General features: G+C 31.8%; 2 protein-coding genes across 2 annotated transcripts; both read left to right on the forward strand.

The window, feature by feature from the left end:
* Nucleotides 1-3444: 3444 nt before the first annotated feature.
* Nucleotides 3445-4377, forward strand: LOC107607682 (uncharacterized). The gene is made up of 2 exons (XM_088494999.1): nucleotides 3445-3591; nucleotides 3688-4377. The coding sequence occupies exons 1-2, from the start codon at nucleotides 3445-3447 to the stop codon at nucleotides 4375-4377; spliced, it is 837 nt and encodes a 278-aa protein (XP_088351125.1).
* Nucleotides 4378-10589: 6212 nt separating this feature from the next.
* Nucleotides 10590-14331, forward strand: ACBP1 (acyl-CoA binding protein 1). The gene is made up of 6 exons (XM_088493963.1): nucleotides 10590-11377; nucleotides 11837-11942; nucleotides 12057-12160; nucleotides 12662-12753; nucleotides 13502-13599; nucleotides 13864-14331. The coding sequence occupies exons 1-6, from the start codon at nucleotides 10881-10883 to the stop codon at nucleotides 14038-14040; spliced, it is 1074 nt and encodes a 357-aa protein (XP_088350089.1). The 5' UTR covers nucleotides 10590-10880; the 3' UTR covers nucleotides 14041-14331.
* The last annotated feature ends 155 nt before the right edge of the window (nucleotides 14332-14486 follow it).

The raw sequence follows: 14486 nt of genomic DNA on the forward strand, positions 1-14486 counted from the left end.
GAAAAAGCATGCAAGATGGAGAATTCATGAAGAAATAAAGAATTGGTGAATTCATGGCAACGCGTACGCGTGAGAGAGGATTTTGTCAGGCGACACTACGCGTGACACTCGTCACGTGACTTCATTAAAGAAAACATGGCTGGCGATTTTTGGACTTGCTGGAGCCCAATTCAACTCATTTCTGAAGCTATTAGAGGCCAAAATCAAGAAGGATGAAGCGGGGAGCAATTAGGGTAGTGTAGGAAATATGCTTTAGGTTAGTTCTAAAGAGAGAAGCTCCCTCTTCTCTCTAGAAATTAGGATTTTTAGTTTAATCTCTCTTAGATTTAGGTTTAAATTCTTGTTTTCATCTAGTTTCTTTTACCTTTTCATGTTCTATTGTTTTAATTCTCTTAGTTCTTCTTGTTAATTTTTCTTTTTATGTTACTTTTATGTTATTGAACTCTTGTTAATTTTAATTTCATGTAATGCAATTTAATATTTTATGTTTCTTTGATGTTTGTTTGAGTTATTGTTGTTATTTTTTTGCATTTAGTAGCTTTAGATTTTATATTTCTTGCAATTTTTACCATGCTTTTCTTCTAGGCCTTCCAAGTGTTTGATAAAATGTTTGGTTGGGTTTTAGACCATCTCCAACGATGAGTGCCTTGGTAACTTTTTCTGACACAAACGAGTTCCTGCCCGTTGGAGCAAAATGGAATTGATCCTTGCACAAGGTCCGATGGAACAAACTCCCTCTGAATAGGGACTGGAAGTAGCGAATAATAACTTGCCATTTGGCAAGTTATTATTTAAATAAATAAGTATATAATATTTTAATTAATTATATTAAATAATTATATTAAAATAAATAATTATATTAAATAATTAAATAATAATTAATTTAGTAATAATTATAATAATTAATTATATTAAATAATTATATTTTTATTTAATTAATAATTTATATTAGTTATTTAAATAATAATTAAATCGTAATTAATTATTAATAATTATAATAATTATAATAATTAATTAGATTAAATAATTAAATTTTTATTTAATTAATGATTTATATTAATTATTTATGTCATAATTAATATTGAATATTATTTATATTATTATATTAAATTAGCCGTTGTAAAACTAGCCGTTGCAAAATTAGTCGTTGGAAACTAGCCGTTATTATGTTACTATTATTATTAATAAATTAATATTTTGTTACTCTATATATACCAGTTAGATACACTTCTATTCTCACACTTTCTACTACTCTTCTTCATCTTCTTCCAAGTTTACGAAATCAAAGCTCTGGTAATATTATTTTTTGTTCGAAAAAATGAATCCAAACCAACTCAACTCTTTCTTCAATTACTTACAAAACTTTTCTCAAATTCCAAATACCCAACCATCTCAAACCTCAAACTCTTAAGTTCCAAATCAAAACTTCACACTACCGAATATATTTCAAAATCCAAATACACAAAATCTTTCTAATTTTAATTTTCAAACTCCTTATAATAATCAATTTTCTATATTCCAACCGCAAAATCAAAATTCACAAACACCACATTTTTCATTTTCTTCCATATTTAACCCCTCTATTAGAAATGTTAGTCCAACTTTCTTGCCGTTTCCAACTCAATTTAGTGCATCAAGAAATAACTCATCTGGTGTTGGTGGCTCTTCTAACACATCCTCTCAGACTCCTATACAATCTAGTCCAAATTCGCAATATTCAAATTTTGCCAACCCTCGTGGATTAGATGCTATCGACCTCAATGATGATGATATTGAAGATCGGAGGCAAGAGAGTATTCAACACTGGCAGTAAAAAGAGGATGAGATGCTGATCAGTGCATGGTTAAATGTTTCAACTGACCCTATAGTTGGTACCGATCAAAAAGGGAGAAACATTTTGGAGTCAAATTCATAGCTACTGTGTAGAATTTTGCTCCGACATGACAAGGGGGGTAGTTGCATGTAAGAAATGATGGTATAAGATCAACAAGACTGTTGCACAATTTGCTGGTTGCTACGATCAAGCTAGTCAAAACATAAGGAGTGGTTCGAACGCTGATGATATAAAGGAGTTTGCCTATAAACTTTATTCCACAAATTATGGTCAAAAATTCACTTTTGAGAGGCATTAGAACATGCTTCAGTTGGAGCAAAAATAGAGAAGCCAACTACCTACACAGAGTGGCAGCTCAAAGAGAACCAAGGTTAGTGCAATTGGAGCATACTCATCCTCATCAAACCCAGAAATACCGTTGGTTGACGAATCTGGTGTGGACTCTCCTGTTCGCCCACAAGGATCAAAGAAGAGCAAGTGAAAAGGTAAGAAAAAAGCACAAATGTCTAAAGATTTTAGCGAAAAGAAATCATCGGTGGTTAAAAAGTTATCTCTCATGGAAGATATTAAGAATGTTAGAGAAAATAAACTAATGAATAGGGAAAAAGAAAGAGAAGAGGAGAGGGAACATAGAGTAAAGATTATGGCAATCAAAGAGAAGGAGTTACAAATTCAAGCGGCAATGAAAGAACAAGAATTACAAACTCAGAGGTATATTAAAGAAATGGAGATAAATGTAAAAGAAAGAAAAATGGAAAGGATGGCCAAGGGAAGGGAAAGGGAAATGGATATGCAAATACTTAATGCTGACACGTCTACAATGAGTGAAAAATGACGAGCTCTTCATGAGATTCCATGTGAGAAAATAATCACCAAGTGGTTTACTTAATGGTTCCTTGTATTCGTAGAGTTATGTAGTATGTTCTTATTTTTATTGCGTACTACTGGTATGTAATGTAGTTTGTTTTATTTATTTCTGATGTAATTTTTTAAATTAGTCAATATTATTGTGCCATTATTGTTCATGAAAGTAACCGTTGCAAAAGTAGTCGTTAAGTAGCCGTTGCAGAACTAGCCGTTAAGTAGCCGTTGTAAAACTAGTCGTTGAGGAGTAGGTACTTATTAGAGACACAATTATAAATATCAAGTATCAATGACTCTGCAACTCCACTTCAACTCTTGTTTCTCACCTCGAAAGAGAACTAAAAATTACATTTCTAGATATGGCTAGAAATTTTGATGATATATTTAATGAGGCTTTGTATGGCAAAAGAAGACGGCAAGATAACACAATCATAGATAACTGGATCGATGAGTGTTTACTCGAAGATTCAGAAGAAGAAGATATCGATAGAAGCTCTATCCCAACTCCTCGTAGATGGATCAACAGAGATCGAGAAGTAGGACATGATCGCCTTTTCCAAGATTACTTTGCAGATGAACCGGTGTATAATGCTGACATTTTTCGACGAAGATTTCGAATGAGAAGACATGTGTTCCTTCGGATAGTAGATGCTCTCTCAAATGTCTATCCGTATTTCTAACAAAGGGTTGATGTAACTGGAAGAAGAGGCTTGTCACTACTCCAAAAATGTACCGCTGCGATACGGATGTTAGCATATGGCGTAGCAGCTGATGCTGTTGATGATTATGTGCGCATAAGCGAGAGCACTACAATCGAATGCTTGAAAAAATTTATTGAAGGTGTCATTTCGGTGTTCAAGGATGAATACTTGCGAAAACCAAATCCAAATGACGTATGACGCCTGCTACAAATGGCAGAGGGTCGTGGCTTTCCTAGCATGTTGGGTAGCATTGATTGCATGCATTGGCAATGAAAAAATTGTCCAAAGACATGGAAATGTATGTACATGAGTGGTTATCGTGGAGTTGCAACCATAGTACTTGAGGTTGTAGCATCTTCAGACCTTTGGATATGGCATGCGTTTTTTGGAGTTTCTGGTTCAAATAACGATATCAACGTATTAGATCGTTCTCCAGTGTTCGATGATATTCTAAATGACCGTGCTCCGGAGGTAAATTATACTATTAATGGTAATAATTATACCATGGGATACTATTTAGCAGATGGTATTTATCTTGAATGGGCCACATTTGTCAAATCAATCTCAAAGCCACAAGGAGAGAAACGCAAGTTATTTGCACAATACCAAGAAGGGCAAAGAAAAGATGTGGAGCGAGCATTCGGTGTGTTGCAAGCACGCTTTGCAATTATACGTGGTCCAGCTCGCTTTTGGGAAAAGAAGAAGCTTGCCAACATAATGAGAGCTTGGATTATATTGCATAATATGATTGTTGAGGATGAAAGAGACACTTATGCAGGAAATTTTGCTCAAGGCTTAGAGTATGATGATGTCAAAAATGGCTTATCACAACCTCAGTTGGGAGAAGAAGATTTTGCACCATACCATCAATTTCTCCAAAGAAATGTCCAACTTCAAAATAGGCAGCAACATAGACAATTGAAAGAGGACTTGATTAAACACATATGGCAATTTCACAATGTTTGTCGTCAATTATAGAGTTTAATTATGTTTTTCTTTGTATTAAGTAATTTTACAAATTAGTGTAATCCCGAATTATATATTGTGTATTATTGTTATATATGAATTTATTTAATATTAATATTGTTTAATAGTGAATTATTTTTAAATTTATAAATTTAAATTATATTATTGAAAAAAATTAACTACATTAATTTTAAGTATTTTAATTAATTAATTAAGTAGGACCACAACAGGGACTAAAGTTAGTTCCTCCTAATGGAGAAGAGAGAGATGCTTTGAGTTCCTATTTACTGTTTATGACGCAAAAGCTGATGTGGAGTTACTTTTTATGACATGTGGGCCACAAATAGGAACTGGGATGAGTTTCCTACTGGAGATAGTCTTAGAGTAGATTTTTAGCATTCTTGACTTGGAAAGAAAAATTAGACAATCTTGAGTCATTAATACCCAACATGAGTTGGTGATCTAGGATTATTAGTTAGTCTTGTTTCCATTGATGCTACTTATGGATTAGGATTAACTAGGCATATTTGACTTTTTTCCAATGTGGAGATAACGTAATAGGCTTAACTTTTGGTAATTATTGTGTTATGATTAATGACTAGGATAGAAAACCTTGATTTTCAATCCTTGCCATGAATACCTCTTTAGTATTTGGTATCTTTAGTTGTTTTTTTTTACTTTTTTGTCATTTAAATTCTTACCTTTTTTATTTCTTGTTTTATCAACCCACCCCCTTGAACCTCATAACTGATACATACCTCACTGCAATTCTTTTGAGAGACAACCCGAGATCTAATACTCTCGGTATTTTTATTGGTTTACACTTGTGACAACCAAAATTAAACTTTGATTGATGGTTAATTGTCGGTTTAGATTTATACTTCAACGAGATTATTTTTGTGTGAAAAATTCTAAACCGACAATTTTTCTTCTATCACTCAACCTGTTTACATAAAAAAATACCACATGTCAAATTTGGGGGGCTGTGATCCATTAGCTATAACCTGGCCCAATTAAACTTATACCTCGGAATCAAAGTCAAATAAATAAACACGTGATAAAAAACAAGCAACAGAAGATGAGAATCTCTCCTAATAAGCTACTAAGAAACAGTTACACAAAAGAGATTGGTCTACAAATCCTCAACGTTTAAAGAATACCAAAAAATTCTTCAACTTAACAAATTTATAAATACATCTACTTTTGACGTAAAAAAAAGTATGTTATTCACTATGAATAATATCTATATTATCTTGTACTCTTTTTTATTTGAGAATTAGAGTGTTTTATAAGTATTTACTATCCCGTTATACTTCATCTCCTCCAAAAAAAGCTAGTTCAAGCGTTGACAAGTTATACTTTGGAACCAACTACTCAGGCAGAAACAGATGGTATATGAGATATTTTCAACCATCAATGTCATTTTCTTTGGGCTATGAATGTGGTCCTCTATATTTACGAAAAGTTTCTGATGGCCTAATACTTTGGTAAATATAGTAAGCTAGGCTCATATAATGCTAAAATGCAAAATGTTAATTAACATTTTATTAAAGACACTTATTTATTAATAATTTAAAAAATATTTTTTACGAAATTCGATAACATTTATATATCTATTATTACTAGAACTTAAAAAATTATATAAGAATGTACTATTTTCAAACTTTTAACAAGTGAATTTAACAAAAATTCGCATAAAATATAGGAATAGGTGGGTGGTATTCTCTTGTTGCTAGTTCTTACCAACGCACATAAAAGGCCAAATATTTTAATATGTGACTAGCCAGTGAACCACGTGTACCTACATGACCCAAAAAATAAGAAAAAAAAAAGAAAAAGAAAAAGAAAAATGTGTAGTAGGTTTGGCAATGCTAACTACTACTTGTTGCTTTATATAAATGTATAACGGACTTAATTTGAGAAAGATAGAGAGATAAAAAGATGAATGATTTCCCTTCAATTCCTAGCTTCCTAATGTTTCTTGCTCAAGTGAGTATTCCAATTTCCAACCACAGAGGCATGCAAGTATTGCACTGATGAGGATTATTAAGGTTGATTGAGATGCTCACATGAGCAAGCAGTGTTAGAAGGTGGGAGATATATATGTATATATTAACCGCCAACAATTCTTAAGGTATTTCTTTTAACATTTACAAACATGTGTATGAGATTTTCCTCCATAATTATATATTAAAATGGCTTAAACTCGTAAGGAAAAAATAAGTTTAAGAGATATATATGTTAGGTTGCGTTTGTTTACAGAGATAGAACACTCGGACATAGACACAGAGACACACAATCATGTTTGGCAGAAAAGACATGGACAGAGATAATGTGTCCAGAGACACTGAATTAGTGTATTTTGTGTCCATCCTGACAGGAAGGACACGGAGACACTAACAAGGAACACAACTTATTTTTTATTTTTTCTTTTATTATTCTTGTTAATTTTTTATAATTATATATTTTATTATTATATTTTTCATCTCAGATTTTTTGAATGAAAAAAATAAGAATAAATTGGATTTTTATAACTTATTCTAGTTTATTACCAAACAGAATATAAGAACACAAAATTTTATGTCTCTGTCCATCAGTGTCTTGTCTTATTCTGTTCTTAGTGTTTTGTCCTATCTATTCTCAAAAACAAACGGAGTCTTGTATCCGCTGAGAATCATCAAGAATTAAGAGGTGTTTAAAATCAATCCTTTGTGAGTCTGGTTAAATGTGGTTATTAATAGTTATACTAGGTTAGTTATTATGAATATTTATGATTAATATATATAACAGAACTTAATTGATTAGAGATGCATTCAACATTACTAAACTATACAAGCTTTGCAGAGACACCAAAAAAAAAAAAAAGGCTAAGCTTTGCATATATAAATTTAGAATATGAAAAATGGAAAATAAATAAAAACAACTCAACGTGTATCTTTTACAAAATGCTATTTAAATGAAAAAATGCATAAGATTAAAATTGCTGCAAATAAAATTATTATGAGTAGAAGTATACATTAACATTATTAGAATGTTATATTTACTTGAAACACAAGGACATTTTGTTGAGTTAGTAGTATTTTTGTGTCAAATACATCTTGAACACAGTTTTTGTCCGACACAAGTTTAATGTTCTGTCTTTTTGTATCTATTTATATATCTTAATAAAAATAAAATAAAATAAATTTTGCTTATTACCAAAAAAAAAAAAATTTGCTAAACACACTTGAATACACCAAAAAACAATTAGGTGTTGCATTGGCTTGTTTAATATTATTCTTGATTGATATATTTAAAATGAGTTTAGAAATTAAATAATATGTATTATAATATTAATATAAAAAGTTATTTTAATTTAAATAATTTATATAATTAAAAAAGACAAACAAATATTTAAAAACTTAATTTAATGAGTGTTTCTATATCTAACAAAAATTTGAAATTAATGTCCTATCTAGATGTATCCTATGTCATATACATCATATGTCCATATAAAAAAAAGGTTTTAATTATGGTGGATATTTTCATAATAATATCTTCGTATAAAGATAGTATTATAGACTATTGGATAAATTAATATATTTGATTAAATATATTTAATTAATCATTTAAAAATTTATAATATCATTTTTATATAAAGATGTCATCATGTGAGTATTTCCCTTTAATTATATGTCCATAGTGTATCCTATATCATATACCTCGTATGTTCCTATATGATATTATGCCATTTATATAAAAAAAAGGTTTTAATCCCAACTTCAATTTTGTGTGTTGAAATTGGTTTTGGAGTTTAATAGGATTTGATTAATTAACATTTTGACCGAGTTGGTCAGTTGGATTACATTTGTTACTCTGAATACACCAAAATGAACTAACTTCTTCTAAAATATTAAAATAATATAGTTCACACTTAACAAAAGTTACAAAATCCATAATAGATGATTAAACATCACTTTTTCACTCTATTGGTCTCCCTGTTACTTTAAGAATTTTGTCAAATTACTATAAATAAATTTGATTATTTATCTATTATTAATTATTTTGATGTATAAATTCTTATTTCAATATATATATATGTACACACATAAAAATACATATAATAAATTATTTAATAGTTAATTTTTAATATATATAATAATTTTTATATGAATTTATACATATTAATTCACATTTTTTAACTAAATAATTATTTACTAAAATAATCAAATATGTCATAGTAAAATAATTAAACTTGTAATAGAAAAATAATTAAATTTATTACAGTAATATAATAAAAAATTTATGAAATTTTAAATACATGTTTTTATACATAATATGATTCGCAATTGGTTCTTTTAACACTGTAGTATAATTGTAATTATTTTCATAAGCTTTAAATTTTTGGGCATTTTTGTCGTGTTCGTGGTTTTTAATGGGTTAAGTACGATTTTAATATTTAAAGTATAGGTCAAAATTTTTTTTTGTTTTTAACTTTTTTTTAATATAAAATTGTCCTTAAAGTTTAAAACTAAATTTTAAAATTGTTTTTTTTTTAACTTAAATCTTAACATTTTTGACCAAATTACCTATAACAAAAAAACATAAAATAAAAAAAAGAAAAATAAGAGAAAATAGTGTTTCTACCCTGCGAAGGAGTAATGAAGAAGAAGAAGGGAGAAAGAAAGAAGAAGAAAAGAAAAAAGAAGAAGAAGAAGCTGTCCACAATTCACCTTTGTTTCTGTTTCCATCGCCAAAACTTTAAAATTAAGTTAAATCTTAGAAACGATTTTAAAATTAAGTTAAATCTTATGAACTATTTTATATGAAGAAAAAGATTGAAAACAAAAAATATTTTCGTCCTATATCTTAGAAATTAAAATTGTGTTTAACCATTTTTTTTTTAATCTAACTATGTTCCTATCTTGTTATCATTTTTTTTGTTATTATTATCATTATTTCTTTCTTCATTTATTAACAAAAAATTCTTTCTTTATTTGGTCATGTTATTGTACATTATTTTGGTGGATTAGTAGTACATGAACAGATTTATACTGAGCCCTACGCAGAGAATTAGCCATCTATTCAAAAATGAATGATATGAAAATTAGCTCAAACAAATGGTAAATTAATTCAATTACTTCTGTCTAAAAAGGGAAATGAAGAATTTAAACCCAATCAAAAGTAAAATTCACAAAAATGAAATATGGGACAAGATGATTTCGATTTAATTTTTTATAGGAATATAAATTTTTGGTACATAATTTTCTCATGGGAAAGCCATTATTAAAGGTAGGTGATTGTGACTCTTTTTAAACTCAGAAGTAAGGTTATGTTTAAAAGGGAACAGAGACGAAAAAATAAAAAATAAGATATTAAAATAAAATAAAATTTTTGTATTATATTTAATATAAAATGTATTTTTTTTATCGAAGATATGGAGACTCCAATAACCATGTGAACTATTGCTTCTTGGCTAATATAAAATGTATTGAATTAAATTATATTTAAATATCATATTTAATTTAAAATAAATATAAAAATTAAAGAATAAATTTAAAATTTTAATTTTTAATTCTAAAAATTTTAGTCTTTTTTATTTCTACTTTTGAAAAATCTTTAAAAAAACTAAAATTTTATATTCTAAAACTAAAATTTTAATTTTCTTTTTTGAAAATAACCCCTACTTAAAAATACACAAGTCATTAAGAAAGGACAAAAATGGAAGACCACTTTTCCTTTATAGGGTGGACGACAGAAGAAGGGACTAACGGTGCTTGAGATTTTTTTGGTTTACCCTTTTTTTTGTAAAGAAATATTTTTAAAGGAGAGGAAAAAGAAAGAGAAAAAAAGAGCGAGTATCGTCCTTTACCTCCTTTACTTGTTTATTTTCTTGTGATTTTTTATATGTGAGGTCATTTACACTATTGGAGTTCATCATCTCGTGAAAGCTATATACAGCAATGTTTGGAAGTAATGTTACTTGAATAAAATTGTTGAGATAATAAATGATGATATAGATCTTCTACTAAGTACTAACTAATATATAATGGAGAGTTAATTTAATGCTCTTGCCTAAGTACATCAGTACAGTAAGTGTTTCCAAACAAGACTCGATTACTTTCAAATTAAGAGAAGCAATGTTTGAATATTTAGAAGATTAAAATTATAATCAATAAAGCATAGTCGGTGGCCATATCAAAAACACTTTAACTGGTGGATACACGTGTCAGCCGCAACGACGCAGCCGTAAGATCACATGTTACGCGCGAAGCAGCTGATAGCTCTCTCTCGCTCTGCGTTGGCGCGTGCATGAGTTCTTCCCTTTCTCTCTCTTACACATCGCAATCTTCCTCTATTTCCGTCAACTCCATAGCTTCTTCGGTGCTCTCTCACCTCTTTCTTCAATACTCACTTAAGGTTTTATCTTCTAAGCTTTAGGTTCTTCACATAACCCCCCTCAAAAACCTAAAACCTCTTCGGTGGAATTAGAATCAGATATTTCTGTTAGGGTTTTCAACTTCCAATCCGCATCCATGGGAGACTGGCAACCCCTTCTCCAATCCATTTTCATCGGTCTCATTTTTTCTTACCTTCTTGCCAAGCTCATCTCCGTTGTTGTCTCCTTCAACAACGACAACCTAACCGTCACGCGCGCCTCCGCCGAAGAAGATGACAGCAAACCTATACGGACCGCCACGGGACCCGACAGAGGCGGCGGCATCTCCGAAGCAAGTAACAATCGCTTTGAGGAGGAGTCTGTCATGGCGGAGCAGGGAAGTGTGAGGAACGAGAGTTTGGACGGCGACGACGACTACGACGATGACGATTGGGAAGGTGTGGAGACCACCGAGCTCGACGAGGCGTTCAGCGCCGCCACAGCGTTCGTGGCTGCCGCCGCCGCCGATCGGTTGTCGCAGAAGGTGTCGAGCGACGTGCAGCTACAGCTCTATGGGCTGTACAAGATCGCCACTGAAGGTCCCTGTAGCACGCCGCAGCCTTCGGCGTTGAAGATGACAGCACGTGCCAAATGGTATTCATTGCGTTCAATATATGATTGCAACTGCTTTGTCATAAATAGTTGAGGGAAAAACAAAGTGAAAGGGAAGAGCTTTAACATTTGCTTACTTTTTTGTACGGTAATTATGCATACTTGGAATCTTGTGTGTTGTTCCATCTGTATGTCAGTATTGATATTGGTGATTATGGAGATGATTAGGTTGTTAAACTTATAAATGGATTGGCTGTAGTTGCAGTTTGTTTGCACGTTAGACTTGAGGCCTAAAACTACAGAAAAAACAGTGAAATATCTGTTTTGTTCCATCTCCATCTATAGGCATTAGTTATGTTGAAGTGTTTAAATTGAGAGCTCAATGGCGCTTGGAATTATTAATTTTTCAGGGTTATTGTTGGCTTGTTTAAGCTGTTATTTTTGGTGTCTGAAAATTAGGCTCTTAGGTGCTAACCGTGTTTTACTTTCTTATTGTTGAAGGCAAGCGTGGCAGAAATTGGGAGCTATGCCTCCTGAGGATGCAATGCAGAAGTACATTGATATTGTGACAGAGCTATATCCTTCTTGGCTTGATGGTTCATCTTTGGTGAGCTAATATGCTGTTTCTTGCGCTATAGTTGTGGATTGATCACTAGTTGTTTCACCAAAAAGAAGCCCCCCTTGTCATGACCCTTACTGATTCCCATTGTTCGTGTGACAGCGGAGCAAGAGTTACGGTGGTGGTGGCTCTAGTTCAGAGGCTAAGGGACCGATGGGGCCAGTATTTAGCACTTATGTATATGAAGAGGAATATGGCAGTGACTTGTAAGATTCCTAGAAATCAATTTATTTTGAGTTGTAATGTAAATGTCTAGACTCTAGATAGCAATTTGTCTATAATTTGTTCTATATGCATTTATGTATATGCTGTTAAATGTTATTACGTGAATGTCGCATTGGTGTCTGTCCAAAATTACGGTGATGGGATATCTTCTATGGTAGCTCTTTATGGTTTTTACTTTGGTGGTCTTTCTTTTTTGTTTTTGGTCCTTCAAGGTTTACTCTCAAGCTCATTATTTGGTTCTGATGCTAATCCTGATTCATAGCTATAAGGTTATCCTTCTCTTCTTAGTAATCATGTTCATATTGAAGGATTATTTGTTAAGGTTTTGTTGTGGTCCTTGGCAATTCGCACCTCTTATAATATGTTTTTTCTGTTTCTTTTTTGTAAATTAAATTAAAAAAAAAGAAGCTCCATTCTAGGTTGATATTATCTCAACTGCAACTGACAACCTTTTATGACTTTGATGGTTCCTTCCTTTACAGGACAATGGATGCCATTCATGGATTTGCTAGAGAAGGAGATATGGCTAATCTGCTAAAGTGTATTGAAAGTGGTATTTCAGTGAATTTGAAGGGTGAGTTACTTCTTAGTTGTTTGCTTTTAGGGTGTGCTGTAAGTTGTGAATGGTTATTTATTTCTTTATTTTAATTTTTTGGTTTTAAAAGGGACCAAGTTCCTTAAGGACACCATGTTATCAGCATGAATAGAGAAGTACCATCACGGATTTAGTGCAACATCAATCTGAATTTTTGTGGCACTTGCTTGACAAGCCTAACATGGGCATATGTATGGCCTAAAAATTGTTTGACAACTAAGGTAGGTGCTATGTTTTTGTAAAGAAGCCTAAGTAACTGGCTTTAAGACCCCGTTGAAGATAGATAGTTGACTGGTAACTTATGTGTCACACATGAATAAATCTTGTTGGACTACATCTAAGTCATTAAAATTGTCTGAAATAAAAAATTCTGCCCTGCTACATAACTAAATAATGAATAATCATTTCTGTTTTTCAACCTATATTCTTAGCAGTGAGTATAGTGAGGGAAGTAGCTTTAATCACACTGCTATTGTTCCTACCTTCTACATACATTTTCTTGACGATCAATAATGTAGCATTAATAATTCACTGTTTATTTTATGTAAATGCACTATTGCATGGCAAGGCAAGTAGCTACATTCACACTACTAATGAGCATTGTAGAATCTATTTCTTGAATTGTTGATCTCGTTAGAAACTTTTTATACTTCAAGTCCATATACAGAAAGAGAAGTTGAATGGCCAACGAGGCATTAGAGAATTGATCTTTCTGAAATGGCTGCAGACAGTGAGGGCCGGACACCATTACATTGGGCCGTGGACCGTGGCCACCGTAATGTCACAGAGCTGCTGCTTGAGAGGAATGCTGATGTGAATTGCAAGGTAGGTATCCATAGACACATGTATGAACCTAACTCTTAGGAATAATAGCTACCATCAAGCTTAGTTGGCATCGCCTTAACTTTGAAGAATGAAAACACGACAGAACCTTAATTGTATTTTGAATATGGCATTATTACTTACTGTTTGATCTCAAATATTAGCTTAGTCTTTTGAAGACGTTTTTCTGATGCATCTTTTAATTATCCACACTGCTCTCAAGTTGGCTCCCTTTTGTTGATGCTATGTATGTTTTCTTTTTGGAAGGATAATGAGGGACAAACTCCGTTGCATTACGCTGTTATGTGTGATAGAGAAGCCATAGCTGAGTATTTAGTGAAGCATAATGCAGACACAAATTTAAAGGATAATGATGGCAGTTCCCCGCATGACATCTGTGAGTCAAACTGGTCGTGTTTGCAGCAACTGGGGGAACCAAATTGATTGTTAGTTTGGTTCTTGGTGCTTTTGGCTAATATACTATAACCTTACCCAAATCCCTTTTGGGGATGTACGTGTCTATATTAACTCAATTTTTCTTTTCCTTCTTCCTTTTAGTATATATACACCCTTTTAGACCCGCCAATATACTGCTTAGGTAATGGTTAATCAAGTGTATGTGTTTTATTATTGCTTCATCTGATTAACACCTGATTGGTCCCTTCTATTGATGAGGACTCCTTATTTTGCCCTTATTTACTTATATTTGATGGAGAATTATAATATTCATCAAAAGTATAGAGTAACAAGGAAATGAATCACTCCTAAGTACTAACTAAGATTCGTTATTGTTATGCTATCCCTTTATCTACCCCCTTCTTCCCTTAATCTTATTCTACTGAATTTATGATACAAATTTACATGGTGGTCTGTTTTCTTTCTTCTCCTTC

This window comes from Arachis ipaensis, chromosome B7, assembly GCF_059453495.1.
Source record: "Arachis ipaensis isolate K30076 ecotype BB chromosome B7, ASM5945349v1, whole genome shotgun sequence".
Taxonomy (NCBI): Eukaryota; Viridiplantae; Streptophyta; class Magnoliopsida; order Fabales; family Fabaceae; genus Arachis; species Arachis ipaensis.